At 38.4% G+C, this 14,546-nt stretch overlaps 1 protein-coding gene across 6 annotated transcripts in view; it reads left to right on the forward strand.

The window, feature by feature from the left end:
• The window catches only part of cbfb (core-binding factor subunit beta), a 90,397-nt gene that overhangs the window by 60,772 nt on the left and 15,079 nt on the right, over window positions 1–14,546 (forward strand). For 4 of the 6 annotated variants that reach the window (XM_043707223.2, XM_043707224.2, XM_043707219.2 and 1 more), the window contains 2 exons: window positions 466–582; window positions 5,590–5,685. In XM_043707223.2, the coding sequence (XP_043563158.1) occupies window positions 466–582; window positions 5,590–5,685 (213 nt within the window). Of the gene's footprint in view, window positions 1–465; window positions 583–5,589; window positions 5,693–14,546 lie in introns of all 6 variants that reach the window. The other 2 variants (XM_043707220.2, XM_043707222.2) reach the window with 1 other exon arrangement.

The raw sequence follows: 14,546 nt of genomic DNA on the forward strand, positions 1-14,546 counted from the left end.
TTTGTGGAAAGAGTGATGTGCTCATGTATAGTTTGAATGGTATACAATGTGCTGGAAACATAAGTGCTTTCCCCAGACTATGTAGCCACTATTCAATGTAGCTTTCGAAACAGACTTATCACTGTCATCTTCACCCTGATATTTAGAATATTATCTTCAAATGACTACTTTGCACCAGAATATTTGGTAGTTTCATGGATGGGAGAACATCAGTCTAACAACGATTTTATTGGACAGGAGAATGGATTATATTTGGTTTCCTGTCAACATGATGCCTTCTTGTGGCTGAATGAAGAATTTGACTAATACCAAGGGAATTGATAAATGAAATATTTTGATAATTGGAGTAATTTAATTTCACAATTTCATAGTTTCAGCATCCTTACTAGTTTGTGAAATATACTTGGAGTGAGCAATTGTCATCAGTTCTTTAAATTCAGTGCTGCAATTTGTATTCATACATAGGTTTGCCTGAAGGCTCCAATGATTCTAAATGGAGTTTGTGTGATCTGGAAAGGCTGGATTGACCTCCAGCGACTTGATGGTATGGGATGTCTAGAGTTTGATGAAGACCGTGCACAGGTAAGCAAAGAAATTGGGCCAATTGCAGTTTCGTTGACCGGCTAATATTCTGTGCTACACAATAGTATCAATTGGATTTTGCCTTTGGTTCCTGCTAATTGCTTCATTCCTCTTCAGTTAAGCCATTTTGAATAGTTTCATGAACACTGAATGTTCAGGCATTAAGTTCTTATAACACAAAAGTATTGAGAGTAGCTTGTCATTGTGCTAGCATGTTGTGAATGTCTAGTTTTGGAATCTGACTTTTAGACTTGGGAATTAACTTATTTTGGTTGGAATCAATGTTTTAACTGTAGACAAATGGCATCTGGTTTAGAAATTGGTAAATAGCTCATGGGAATGCACTTTAAATGAGCTTGCAGTTAATTACAGTTTAAAAACTAACCTATATTTCTATTAAGGTCAGAGGTATAAGTATAAATCTTGAACTTGAAATCTTGGTGTAAATGCACTACTTGGCTTGTAAAGGAGTCAGGACGTCTACACTTAGTTAAAACATGTATTAAAACTTGTTGAGATGCTGATTCAGGATAAAGTCTTAGAATGTTCTTGCTGACAGAAATAAGCAATTACGTGTGGATAATTGACAGTCAGTTGTAACTTTGTTTTGGTTTGTGCTGTATCTCACCAAATGGAGTCAGTGAATAGGTGGTGGTTGTTTTGGTCATCCTTGAGAAGATAGTACTAACTTCGTTCTCAGCAAAATCTTATAGGAGAAAGCAGTCAGCTGAGGGCAAGCAGGTTATCTGCTGACCATTGGAACAAGGAACTAAGAGATTCACAATCATGACAACTGTGAAGGAATGTGGAAGGGTATGTAGCCTGTTAAGATATGGGGACAGCAAGCCAAACCAAATCATCATCCTGGATTCATAACATGATAAAATTTAAAATTTATCATTTAATTATTATCATTTAATTATTTAACTATCATAAAATTTAAAACCTTCAAAATTGCTCAATTGTCCCTAACTGAACTTTAATAATAACATATCAGATACAAAGTTTACAACTTGGAACAGCAATTAACAAATTATTATTAATATAACTGTAGCAGAACATGGGCATGGCTAAGAAACAAGGCAGACTATTTAACATCAATGTCTAAGCCCAATCTTTTTTAACGAGAAACCCATTTTCACATAGACAGTTAGAGAAATTTGAAACACTTGTAATTTGCCGGTTCAACAAATATATGATTGGTACCCAGCCTTCAGAAATCCTAGGTTAATGGAGCTGTAAAAGACATGTCAGCGGAGTTCTTGCTTGAATCCCAGAGTTACTGATACACTCAAACAGATTCAGTAGCTTTCCAGAATTATTCATCCACTTCTTACAGAGGGCTGTTTTCTTCTTAGAACAACCAGCAAGTTGACCACTGCAGTGAAAATCGAACCGAGCAAAACATAGCAGCACTGTCCAGAAGCAACATAGTTGTACTTCAAAACCACAGTCAGAATGGCTCACTCTTTTTTTGCCCCCTCTTTTAGCAAGATTGTGTTTGGCTCGTCACTGATCCTTCCTTGATTGACCAGTTCAGAATCCAAAAGCAGTTGCCAAAACTGTAATTAGCTTTCAAGGCCAGTTTTCATAAATAAATGGGAGTTTATTTATGAAAATAAAATAATCAAAGTCTCAGTAAGCTTAAAAAGATAATGAAAGGACCCCAATAGAATCTTACCTTGGAGGATTGAGAGAACACTGTTGAAGTTAATTCCAGAGGGCTGTGATATACCTTTTGAATTCATTCTAGAAAGAATTAAAGCACCTTTGAGATTTTGTAAAATGAGCAATCATTTTTCAGTACAAGGAAATGATGGGATAGGGTTGAGAATAAAATGTAGAGCAGAATTCATAGCATTAGTTTTTATAGCGCTTGTTAGTTTGAAGCTTGCTTTTATTTTTCTTAAAGGCATTTGTTTTTGTTTAAAAATATGATATCATTGTGATAAATGTCAGTTAATTGCTGAGTGCTTTGTTTTTTTTTCTTCAAGCATTGTCACAACCCTATTAGGGGCAGTTAAATATCAAACTTTCCTAATGCCTCCACTGCATTGCAAAAGGACTTTTTAAAGTCATTCACCCATTTAGCATTGGCTTCATTTTTAGAAATGTTTAAGTCAAGTGTATCTAAGCTGCGGTTAATTTGAGATTTTGTTTTCTAATTCCACTGAGTTAACTAGCTCAACTGGACAACAAGTATTGAAGCCTTTGTATTAAAGAGAAGTATGAGAGTGAGTGCAGTTGAATCGCAGACTGATAGCATGTTTACCACTTTGTGCAGCACAAAATATAGTATACATCATTAATACAGTTTGTCTGTTAACTGATTTAAAGCTGACTTATTTAAATTGTGATGAATCAGAGTTGTTAAGTCCTCCTTCAGTGTTTGCACAACCTTTTTTGGGCTTTTTCTTTCCAGCCCCCTTGGATCTTGTATTATGAAAAATTCATGAGTCCCTTAAGTTTTGGAATTTGATGTCTATAACTTAACAGTTTTGTTATGGAATTACAGTATTGATAATGCTTTGATTCAAAGCTTACAGGAGGTAAATTGACTTTTTGCTTGATTTTTGTGCTGCTAATGTATGAGATCGACTAAGTATCAGTCAGATTACGTGGTGATTGCACAATATTCAACACCATTCGTGACAACTCGGACACTGAAGCAGTCAGTGTTCAAATGTAATAAGATCTGGACAATATCCAGACTTCGGCTGACAAGTGAGAAGTAACATTTGCGCCACACAGATGCTAGGCTATGATCATCACCAATAAAAGACCATCTAACCACCGCCCCATGATAATCAATGGTGTTACCTTCACTGAAACCCCACTATCAACATCCCGGGAGTTATCATTGATCAGAAACTCAACTGGACTCGCCGCATGAATGCAGTGGCTACAAGAACAGGTTAGAGGCTAGGAACACTGCAGCAAGTAACTCACTTCCTTACTGCCCAAAGACTGTCCACCATTTTCAAGGCACAAGTTGGAAGTGTGATGGAATATTCCCCACTTGTCTGGATGAGTGCAGCTCCAACAATACTCAAGAAGCTTGACACCAACCAGGACAAAGAAGCTTGCTTGATTGGCACTATATTTGCAAGTATCCACTCCCTCCACCACTGACTCTTAGTACACGCTGCTGCTACTATCAACAAAATGCACTGCAGAAATTCACCAAGAATCCTCTTGCTGCATCTTTCAAACACATGACCACTTTCGTCTAGATGGACAAGGAAAGCAGAGACATGGCAACACCACCACCTTCAAGTTCCCCTCCAAGTCACTCACCGTCCTGACTTGGAAATATATCGCCATTCCTTCATTGGTGCTGGGTCAAAATCCTGGAATTCCCTCCCTCCTGGCGTTGTGGATCAACCCACAGCAGGTGGACTGCAGTGGTTCAGCTCACCGCCTTCTCGAGGGTAACGAGGGACAGGCAATAAATGCTGGACAGACAGGGATGCCCACATCCCACAAAATGAATTTTAAAAAGAATGGAGGCTGTTGGGCTGAGTTGGCATCCCTTCCTACATATGAATTCATTAATAATTTGTGGAGCAACCCAGTGCCTTGGGCATAAAAGGGAATATCCTCATTAGAGCAACTGACTATAACGAAAGCAGTGCTGAAGAAACTCAACTGATTCGGCAGCATCTATAAGGAGAAAAGCAGAGTTAATGTTATGAGTTCAGTGACTCTTTGTCAGAACTAGACTCAAAGTTAACTCAATTTTTCTCTCTACAGATGCTGCCAGATATGCTGAGTTTCTCCAGCACTTTGCTTCTGTTTCAGATGTACAGCATTGGCAGTCCTTTGTTCTTATCTATCTGAGTTGTTAACGTCTAGTTAACATTTTACAGAATTTCAGTTCAGTGATTTGATTAGTATCTTTACAGTGACATCTTTAGAGGAAACTATCCTGTTGCCCTATAATTATTCTATTTCTATCCCAATAGTTATTTCTGTTGATCAGTTCCCAGCTGGAATGGTTTAGCACTAAGACAGCACATGGTTGCAAAAGATATGAAAAATACATGCTTCCCCTCCTGTGTACTTTTACTGTAAATCTTATCACATCTTTGGAAGTTCAGGATGATTTACATCTGAAATGCTCTTCATCTAGCATGACCTGCATGCTGCAATTCATGCAACGTTTGAAGAGGCTCCCTGCTACTATACCTGGGTGGAGCTGTTTTGTGCAGACACCTTAAAGTTGGAAAATAGTCCATCATTTCCTACTACCTAGTTCCCTGTAAAATTGTACTGTTGGAATCAGTGGCACAAAGCACCTGACACTTCTAAAATTGTAACAATAACTAGAGGATGCTGACCAGTAAGTAATCTGTAAGTAGTTGATTCCTTGGAAAAAGTGCTCTTGAAGGATCCCTTCTGCTTCTGAAACCATGTTCAGCTGTGAAGGTTTGAACTCCGAATTGTCAAAGCTGGTAACTGCACACGACTGTCACCTGCACTAATATGAATGCTTGCATGATTCTCCAATTCAGGCATCTACTTGAAGTGCTGAGGTGACTTGTGCTCAAAAGGCAGGTGCTAAGTATCCAATTTCAGATTATGTAATATTTGCTCATTCATGAAATTATCTCTCCCAAATGTTTTGGAGTAGTAAACATTTGTCTGAGCTAAAGTGAAATTGAGCAGTAGAAACTGAATGCTGGGGACTGATCCTTTTAACAGACAGCAACCAGAGAATCAGTTTTGGCAAACTTGAAATTTCCCTGCTTTGTGAAAAGTTTAGTATTGCTTTGGATTTGTGCTGTACTGTAATGAAAAGAAACCAATCCTTAACTGTGCTAATTAATTTGATTTGTATTTTTCACATCCTTGTTGAAATAGGAAAGTTCATGCTTAGTGAGTGTTCATATATTTAAGATTTCCGAAAAGCATTTAATGAGATTCACAAAATCCTTCGAAGTTCTTACTGATTCTCATGACTATTGGTACTTTATTCTAGCTTGCATTTACTTTTTTTTTTTGCAGCAGGAGGATGCACTGGCGCAACAGGCATTTGAGGATGCCCGAAGGAGAGCCAGAGATTTTGAGGAGAGGGAGAGATCTCATCGGGAGGACATGGAGGTGAGAGGTTAGGACACTTTTTGTGTTAAGTTAGGGAGGGATGGGGTGTTACTCTGCTGTAGCATGTAATACTATATCCTCTGCGTTCCTGGAAATTATTGTAAGGTACGTTTGGAAAAGAGTAGCAATTTAGAAAGTAGGAGCAAGAGTAGGCCATTCGACCTTGCAAATCTGCTTCTCTGTTCAATATGATTATGGCTGATCATTCAACCAGTAATTCTGTTATTGCTTTTGCCCTGTGTCCTTTTGATTCCTTTAGCCTTAATTCCTCCTTTTAAAAACCTTCAGTGTTTGGTCTCGACTGCTTTGTGGCAGAGAATTCCACAGGCTCATCACTCTGGGTGAAGAAATTTCTCCGGTCATTGAAAACATTCATCTTGTGTTTACCTGTCTAGTTCAGTTGCCATTTTATAGGTTTTTGAGATGCTTCGTCCTCCCCAGCCCCAAAATTCCTGTAACTCAATTAAACATAGCCTTGCCCTATCCTGTCTCTTTTCATACATCAGTCCTGCTGCCCTCGGAATCAGTCTGGTAAACTTTGTTGTATTCCCTCCTTATCCAGAACAACTTTCCTCTGGTAAAGAGACCAAGACAGCACACATTACTGCAGGCTTGGTCTCATCAAAGCCCTGTTCAAATGTGTATATAATGAGGTCCAAGCACTGATCCCAATGGTACTGCCTGCAACTTGAAAAAAGACCATTTCATTCCTACTCTTCTGTTTCCTGTCTGCCGATCAATTATCTGGGTAGCCAATAGTAATTCTGAAATTGAGACTGACTGACTATATTTGGAAAGTGGGATTTCCTTCTCTTTTGGGGAATGTGCCACACTCATGGTCTGAAATCGTTCTCTCTGGGGGACATGGAAGTGTGGAACTTCATTTATGTAGATATAGCGAGAGGTTGTGACTTTGATAGAGAGAACTTGATAGAAGTATATGGTCAAATTAAGCAGGGAGATTGTTCCCATTGTTGGAAGGATTATGAGCCAAAGAGCACATAGGTTTATGGTAATAGAGAAAGAAGCAATGGTAACATGAGGAAAAACAGTTACTACATGAAAATATTTATGATTTGAAATGCACTGTCTGAATGTAGTAGTGGAGACAGGCTGAATTCAAGAGGGAATTTAAATTATGATCCAACAGGAAGACATGAGAAGGTAGAATAAAGGTGGCACGAGGACAGTTACTTTTTTTGGAGAATTAGCACTGACCCCACAGGTTGAATGGCTATTTTTGTGCTGGAATCCTTTGTGTTGTGAAAAATATCATTCTGAGAAAGTTTTGGCAAGAAAAAATTCTGGAAATTCCCAAGTGTGGGTGTATCTGTATAGAAATCTGTGGAGCTCTGTTCAGATCATTCACCTAAAACATTCAGTAGTTTACTCTCTACAGTGACCAATCAATCATTTCTAGTATTTTGTTTTTGTTTTATTTCCATCACTTGAATTGTTTTTTCCTTTGTTTTACTGAAAAACTATAACACTGGCCATTTATAAAATGATATAGTTAAGGGCAAGCTGAAGTTCCTCTTAAAGTAAATTTTAACACTATTCCCAGATTGTCCCATTGTTACACTAGTGTACCACTTCCAATTTCTGCTGTATTAAAAGACGTATGCAAGTGTTAAGTCATCATCTGTTTTCAGTTTTCTGTTTCTAATTGAATCTATTGTAAACTGGATTAAAAGTACAGCAAATTCCTTGTCTAAGTGAATGACTTGAAACCAGCCCAGATAGAAAAGGTTTCTATAAAGTGATCTTTATACCATAAGATATGGGAGCAGAAGCAAACCATTCGGCCCATCAAGTTCGGCAATTCAGTGAGATCATGATTAAAAGTCTATTTCTCTCAGCCTTAAATGTACTTAATGATCCAGCTTCCACAAACTTCTGTGGTAAAGAAAGCTATGGATTCACTACCGGTCTTAAATAAGTGACTCCTCACTCTGAAAAAATTGCATTTGATCATTGTCCCTCAAACTCAATCTATCAATCCCCTCCCCCCACAAATCTTTCATGATGGTCTCTTCTCATTCTTCTAAACGAGTACAAGCCCAATCTATTCAATCTCTCCTTACAAGAAACTCCACTATGCCGGGGGTCAACCAACTGAACCTTCTCTGGAATGCCAGTGTAGGTTTTCTTGGATAAAGTTGACCAAAACTGCTTCACAGTATTCCAGGATAGTATTAGTGCCTTGTATAGTTCTCACAAGACATTTTTTTTTAATGATGGAAATGTGTTGCTGGAAAAGCGCAGCAGGTCAGGCAGCATCTAGGGAACAGGAGAATCGACGTTTTGGGCATTAGCCCTTCTTCAGGAATCCTGAAGAAGGGCTAATGCCCAAAACGTCGATTCTCCTGTTCCCTAGATGCTGCCTGACCTGCTGCGCTTTTCCAGCAACACATTTCCATCTCTGATCTCCAGCATCTGCAGACCTCACTTTCTCCTCATTTTTTTTTAATGTTCCATTTCCTTTTGGGATAAAACCTGATAGTCCATTTGCTTTCCCTATTACCTGTCTGGGTGCTAGTTTTTTGTGATTCTAATATAAAGAATTTCAAATCTGTGTTGCAGCTTTCTGTAGTCTTTATCCATTTAAAATATATTCAGCTCCTTTATTCTTCCTGTCAAAGTGCATAATCTTACATTTTCTCTTGTTATATTTCATCTGCTATGCTTTTGCCCACTCATTTAATCTGTCTATACTTTCTGTAAACTCTTTATGTCAACTTCATTACCTGCCTTCCCACCAATCCAATCTCATCCACAGACTTGGCAATAGCACATTAACTTCTAAAATCCAAGTTGTTAATATATATTGTATATAAATGCAGCCTCCGCTCTCCACTATTTACAGATTGCCTTCTGAAAAAAAAGCCTGCTTATTCTTTTATTAGCTAGCCAGTCCTTTATCCATGTTAATACACTACCCCCAACACCATGGGCTCTTGTCTCATTTCATGTAATAATATTGTGTGCTGACCCTTTCATTGTATGCCTTTTGAAATCCGAATATATTACTTTTACTGGTTCCCCTTTACCTCTCCCGCTCGTTACTTCAAAGAATTGTAATAAATTTGTCAGACATGATTTTCCCATCGTGAGGGCATGTTGACTTTACTTGACCATATTATGTATTTCAAAATGCTGTGCTATTACATCTTTCATAATAGACACTTAACATTTTCCCAATAATATCCATTTAGTTACATGCTTATAGTTACCTGATTTTGTCTGCCTCCCTTTTGTTAATAAGGTTGTTACATTAGCAGTTCTGTAATCCCGTGGCATTTTTCCACAATCTAAGGATACTCATATTAATATATCACTATGTCTGTAGCTACTCCCTTTGCTATCCTCTGACACAACCCATCAGGCCTCAGGGACGTATCAGCCTTTTGCTATATTAGTTTCCTTAGTACATTTTTTTTTCTGGTGGTAGTTAATTTATTTCCTGCACCTTTTCCCTTGACTATTTAATATTTTTGGAATGCTATTAATGGCCTCTACTATGAAGATGGATCTTGAAATATTTACTCAACTTCTCTGCCATTTTCTGACTCATGATCTCCCCAGCCTCATTCTTGAAGGGGCCTATGTTCACTGTGACCCTTCTCATCCCCCTCATATATTTAAAGAAGCTCTTGCTGTCTATTTTTGTTACTTGCTAACTCGCCCTCATAGTTTATTTTCTCTTTCCTTTTTTCTTTGGTCATCTTTTGTTGGCTTTTAAAATTTCTCCAGTTTTTTTTTTAAACTTGGTTATGGTTCTTTCATGTGATTTAATCCATGACAATGGGTCTTCTATTGATAATGGTGAAAGAAAATACCAAATGTAGTAGTAGCCCACCTGTACTTATTGTTCCTTTTGGTGCTTTTTAAGACTGGTTTAGAGATCAATTTCAGTTAACTGGGGTCTGTCTTTTGTACTTTCTGAAACATTTAGGTGGGTGGGACATTCAACTGTTCAATACATAAATACAAGCTGAGCAACTGATCTGTTTTTTTAAATAAAGATGAATTTTAATATTTAAAGTATAATTTTAAAAAAATTAAACTAAGCTGGGTGCTCTGCAAGCAGTGGCTGTGACTTTTCCTGGCAGAACACACGCACTTCTGTTTTTTTTAAAAGCTGCTTAAAGAAAAAAGAATTGAAGTCCTTCCTTATTTGAAATGACTTTAATAGAGAACAGATTACGGTTCATTCCTTTAGTAAAACAGAAATAGCTATCATTACTCCACCCACTCTACCCACAACCCCCTACAAGGTTTGCATCGCCAGATTTCACAGCAACTTGCAGCTTGCATGTATTACCACTCTTGTCTGAATAAAGTTGCACAGATACAGGAGCGCTGTTATGTATCATAATGTAACACATCTGTTAGTCCTCTCCATTCTTCCCCCATAATCAATCTGTCTTCCTTGCCTTCTATTTTTTTTCTTGCGACTGCTCTATCTGTATACATCTATCAGTCTGTTGTGTGCAGTGACCCTGTTTTTTGCATCCCTTTGTGCTCTCCACCCCATCTGAGCATGCACGCGCCATTCTCCTTTGCGCCCCCCACCAATCTTATTTTTATAATTAACTGTTTCAGCTTGAAAGATCATTTCAGTGACACATGCACAAGAATCGTTAACAGATCTGCACGTTTTGGTATACTCTTGAGTATCACCATGTTGAGTTGTCTTGAACTGCATTTAAATTTTGCTGCTCCCTTGATAGGAAGTTCATCTAGCCTTACAGAGCAATGCCAACTGAATGTTTGAATAAATGGAGAGCTTTTCAGTTATGTCTGTAGTCTTAATCAACATTTACCACTTCAATTACTAATGATCTCAGTCCAAATATTGTCACTTATGTTTTTCATTGAATTTATTAGTTTTAGTTCACAATGGAAGTCTTCTATTTGTAGCACCTGACCACATCTCCTACGTCAAAGTTTCTCACGTATTGTACTAGTTTTGAAGGGCACCATTCACTGCTGCTATGTAAGATTCTTTTAGCAAGATCCCACAACTGACTTGAGTTAAACAACCACTTGATCTGTTTTTGGTAGTTATGAGTGGAAGAAATGTTGATCAGAATACGAGAAAAACACTCACCTCCCCTTTTTAGTGTTATGATCATTTTCTAAAGTACATTGAACAAATGGAATTGGACATTCATGTAGTATCTCATCAGAAAAACATTTGATTAATGAAGCCCTTTCACATGTGTACCATTACCGTTCAAGACTACTTAAACGAGAGTATGGTTGTAATTCTGTGTTCATCCAAGATGGATTAACTTTCACTGCACTTAAATCCATTTGCCATGGTAATTTTTTTTCTCTCATGGAATGAGTATATTGCTGGTAAAGTCAACATTCGTTGTCTTTTAAATGAGGGGCTTGCTAGGCTATTTGACAGAGCAATTGAAGTTCTTCTGTCACACGTAGACCAAGCCAAAGTTACAGATTTCCTTCCTTGTAGAACATTGGTCTTCACAGCAACTGATAATAAATGTCATGGTCACAATTAATAAGCTTATCTTGAATGTAAATGTTGCCAGCTTCTGTGTCCACATAGACACATGGCCTATGGATTACTAGTCCAATGACATTACCACTATACCAGTTTCCTCTAATAAGGGAGATGGTAGCATTTAATACTTTGTGCTGTTGTCAATGTTGGATTTGTGTTTCTTGTGTTAAATCATTAAATGTGGCAAATAATTGAGGCTGTAGAATAGATGCTGTAGGAATGCAAATAGCCTCATCGTTCCACTGCAAGTACGTAAGCATTGTCAAAGACTATTACTACCTGATATCAGTATGTTACTATATAAAAGATGTTTTATCATGCCCTGAGAATGAGTGTCCCATAATTCCAATAGCAAGCATTTTGAATGTTAAGAAAATGAAATTAATTACTATCCTATATCTCAGATTTTAAAAAGTGATACCTCATTTATTTGTGTCTCCACACACTTTCAAAGATATATTTGCAGGTAAAGTAATATGGTTCAAACTTAATATTGTCTCAGATTGTCTCTTGTAACAGGCCTGTAGTTTCATTTTTAAATTTGAAGTTGGGCTAATGGTCTGAAGAGTGTCAGCTGGAGTTTAATTTAGATAAGTGCGAAGTATTGCATTTTGGTAAAACAAACAAGGGCAGGACTTGTACTGTTAATGCTAGGGCTTTGTGTAACATTGTAGAACAGAGACCTAGAGGTGCTGGTACACGATTCTTTGAAAGTTGCATCATAGGTAGGCAGGGTGGTTAAGAAGGTGTTTGGCATGCTTGCCTTCATTGCTTAGACCATTGTGTATTGGGGGATGTCATGTTGGGGTTGTACAGAAGGTTGGTGAGGTCACTTTTGGAGTACTGTGCACATTTCTGTTGCCCTGTGATATTATTAAAGGAAGGATATTTATTAATTGGAAAGGCTTCAGAAAAGGTTTACTGGAATTTTGCAAGGAATGGAGGGTTTGAGTTATAGGAAGAGGTGGATAGGCTGAAACATTTTCCACTGGAGTGTAGGAGGTTGAGGGCTGGCCTTAGAGGTTTATAAAGTAGTGAGGGCATAAATAAGGTGAATAACAAAGGCACCACATCCACAAACATCTACCGCCTTCACCACTGATGCTCTGTAGCAGCACTGTGTACAATCTACAAGATGCACTGCAAAAATTTGCAAAATGTTCAGAGGATCTTCCAAGGCCATGACCACTACCATCTAGAAGGACAAGGGCAGTAAATACATGGGAATGCCACCCCCTGCAGGCTCACCTCCAAATCACTCACTATCCTGACATGGCAATGTATCATCATTCCTTTACTGTCATTAGGTCAAAATTCTCGAATTCCTTCCCTCTTGCATTATAGCTGAAAATGTGTTGCTGGAAAAGCACAACAGGTCAGGCAGCATCCAAGGAGCAGTAGAATTGACGTTTCGGGCATGAGCCCGAAACGTCGATTCCAGTGCTCCTTGGAAGCTGCCTGACCTGCTGTGCTTTTCCAGCAACACATTTTCAGCTCTGATCTCCAGCATCTGCAGTTCTCACTTTCTCCTCTTGCATTATAGGCCTACCTTCCAGCACATGGACTGCAGCAGTTCAACAAAGCATCTCTTCACCACCTTCTCAAGGGTAACTAGGGGTGACAATAAATGCTGACCGACTAAATGCACTCAAATTACACAATAAAAAAAAAGTTCCAATACCTCTGGAATCTGAAGCCATCCCTCCGGCACCATCTCTTTCAGTCACACATTCATCAGCTGTATCCTGCTATTCCTTTACTCTGTGCTGTATGGTACTGAGAGTAATCCAGAGATTACTACCTTTCTGAACTCCTTCTCAATGTTCCACCTAACTCCCTAAAGTCTGCTTGCAGCACTTTGTTTCCCTTATCTGGTCCCAACATGGCTCACAACATTTGGCTGTTTCGCATCCCATTCAGAATGTCATTCTGTGACATCCTTGATAAGATTCTCCACCCAGGCATTGCCTCACTTAAAGTCAGTACCATAAAGAAAAACTGCAGGAAAATTGAGTGATATTATAAATATTAAAGTAATTTAGATATTTCCCATGTATCTTATCAGCTTTTGTCAATATGATGTGGTGCTAGAAAAGCGTAGCAGGTCAGGCAGCATCCAAGGAGCAGGGGAATCCTCATTCCTGAAGAAGGGCTTATGCCCAAAATGTCGATTCTCCTGCTCCTTGGATGCTGCCTGACCTGCTGTGCTTTTCCAGCAACACATTTTTTAGCTCTGATCTGCAGTCCTCACTTTCTCCTAGCTTTTGTCAAAATGTAAACTGCTCGTGAAGAGTGCAGGTTTGTACATCTAGCAAAGTTCAGTGGTTAGATTGTTGAATTATCTTCAAAAAAGATGATTGGTGCTTTGAACTTTTGTTCAACAAATCTGAATTAATTTTTTTTTTGTTTGGGTCATGCTAAATTATTACATTAGATTATTTTGTTTGGAGCCTATTTTACTAGCCTATGGAATTAGCACAGAACAAATCGAATATTGCTATTGTCAGTATTTCCATTAAAGGATATAACGATTGCATTAATTTATCAGAAAGACAAAAGGCTATAACTTCAAACGATAATTTGTCCAGTCCACTTGATTGCCTGGTTCTAACTTATGCAGGACTTCTGAGTACCTTGATCGTCTTGTGTTAGTTATTTCAGAGAATTAACAGTTATAGCTTGTTTTCCAGCGAAGACATTTTAAATTTTGCATTACTTGCTTGCATTTAGGATTTCTTGGATGTTAATTGCAAATGTGCATTGTTTTATTAGGGAACTGTGAATGAATAAAACTATGAAGAATAGTGTAAGAGATTTCACCTTGAAAGGTTAGATGAAATATTACAATTGTAACGAAATTGAAAATAGTTTCAAGCCCTCAGCGCTAGGGACTCGGGTTCGATTCCCACCTCGGGCCACTGTGTGGAGTTTGCACATTCTCCCCATGTCTGCGTGGATTTCCTCTGGGTGCTCCATGCTCTGGTTTCCTCCCACAATTCAAAGATGTGCAGATCAGGTGAACTGGCCAAACTAAATTGCCCATAGTGTTAGGTGCATTAGTCAGGGTTAATGTAGGGGAATGGGTTTGGGTGGGTTATCCTTGGGAGGATCAGTGCGGACTTGTTGGAGCCAAATGGCCTGTTTCCACCCTGTAGGGAATCTAATGTCATCAAAATTAAATTTTGAATTGGATCACCACTTGGGAATGGAAGGGAAGCTGAACGGCGAATAATAAACTTTCATTCTCAAGTTCTTTCCCAATCGGTGTGCCATCTTATTTTCCCTTCCACCTGTTAGCAGCTCTGGTTTATGTTTGATGTGCATTGTG

Source organism: Chiloscyllium plagiosum, unplaced genomic scaffold (assembly GCF_037043375.1).
Source record: "Chiloscyllium plagiosum isolate Xiang-an unplaced genomic scaffold, Cpla_swu_hap1 HiC_scaffold_17, whole genome shotgun sequence".
Lineage (NCBI taxonomy): Eukaryota > Metazoa > Chordata > Chondrichthyes > Orectolobiformes > Hemiscylliidae > Chiloscyllium > Chiloscyllium plagiosum.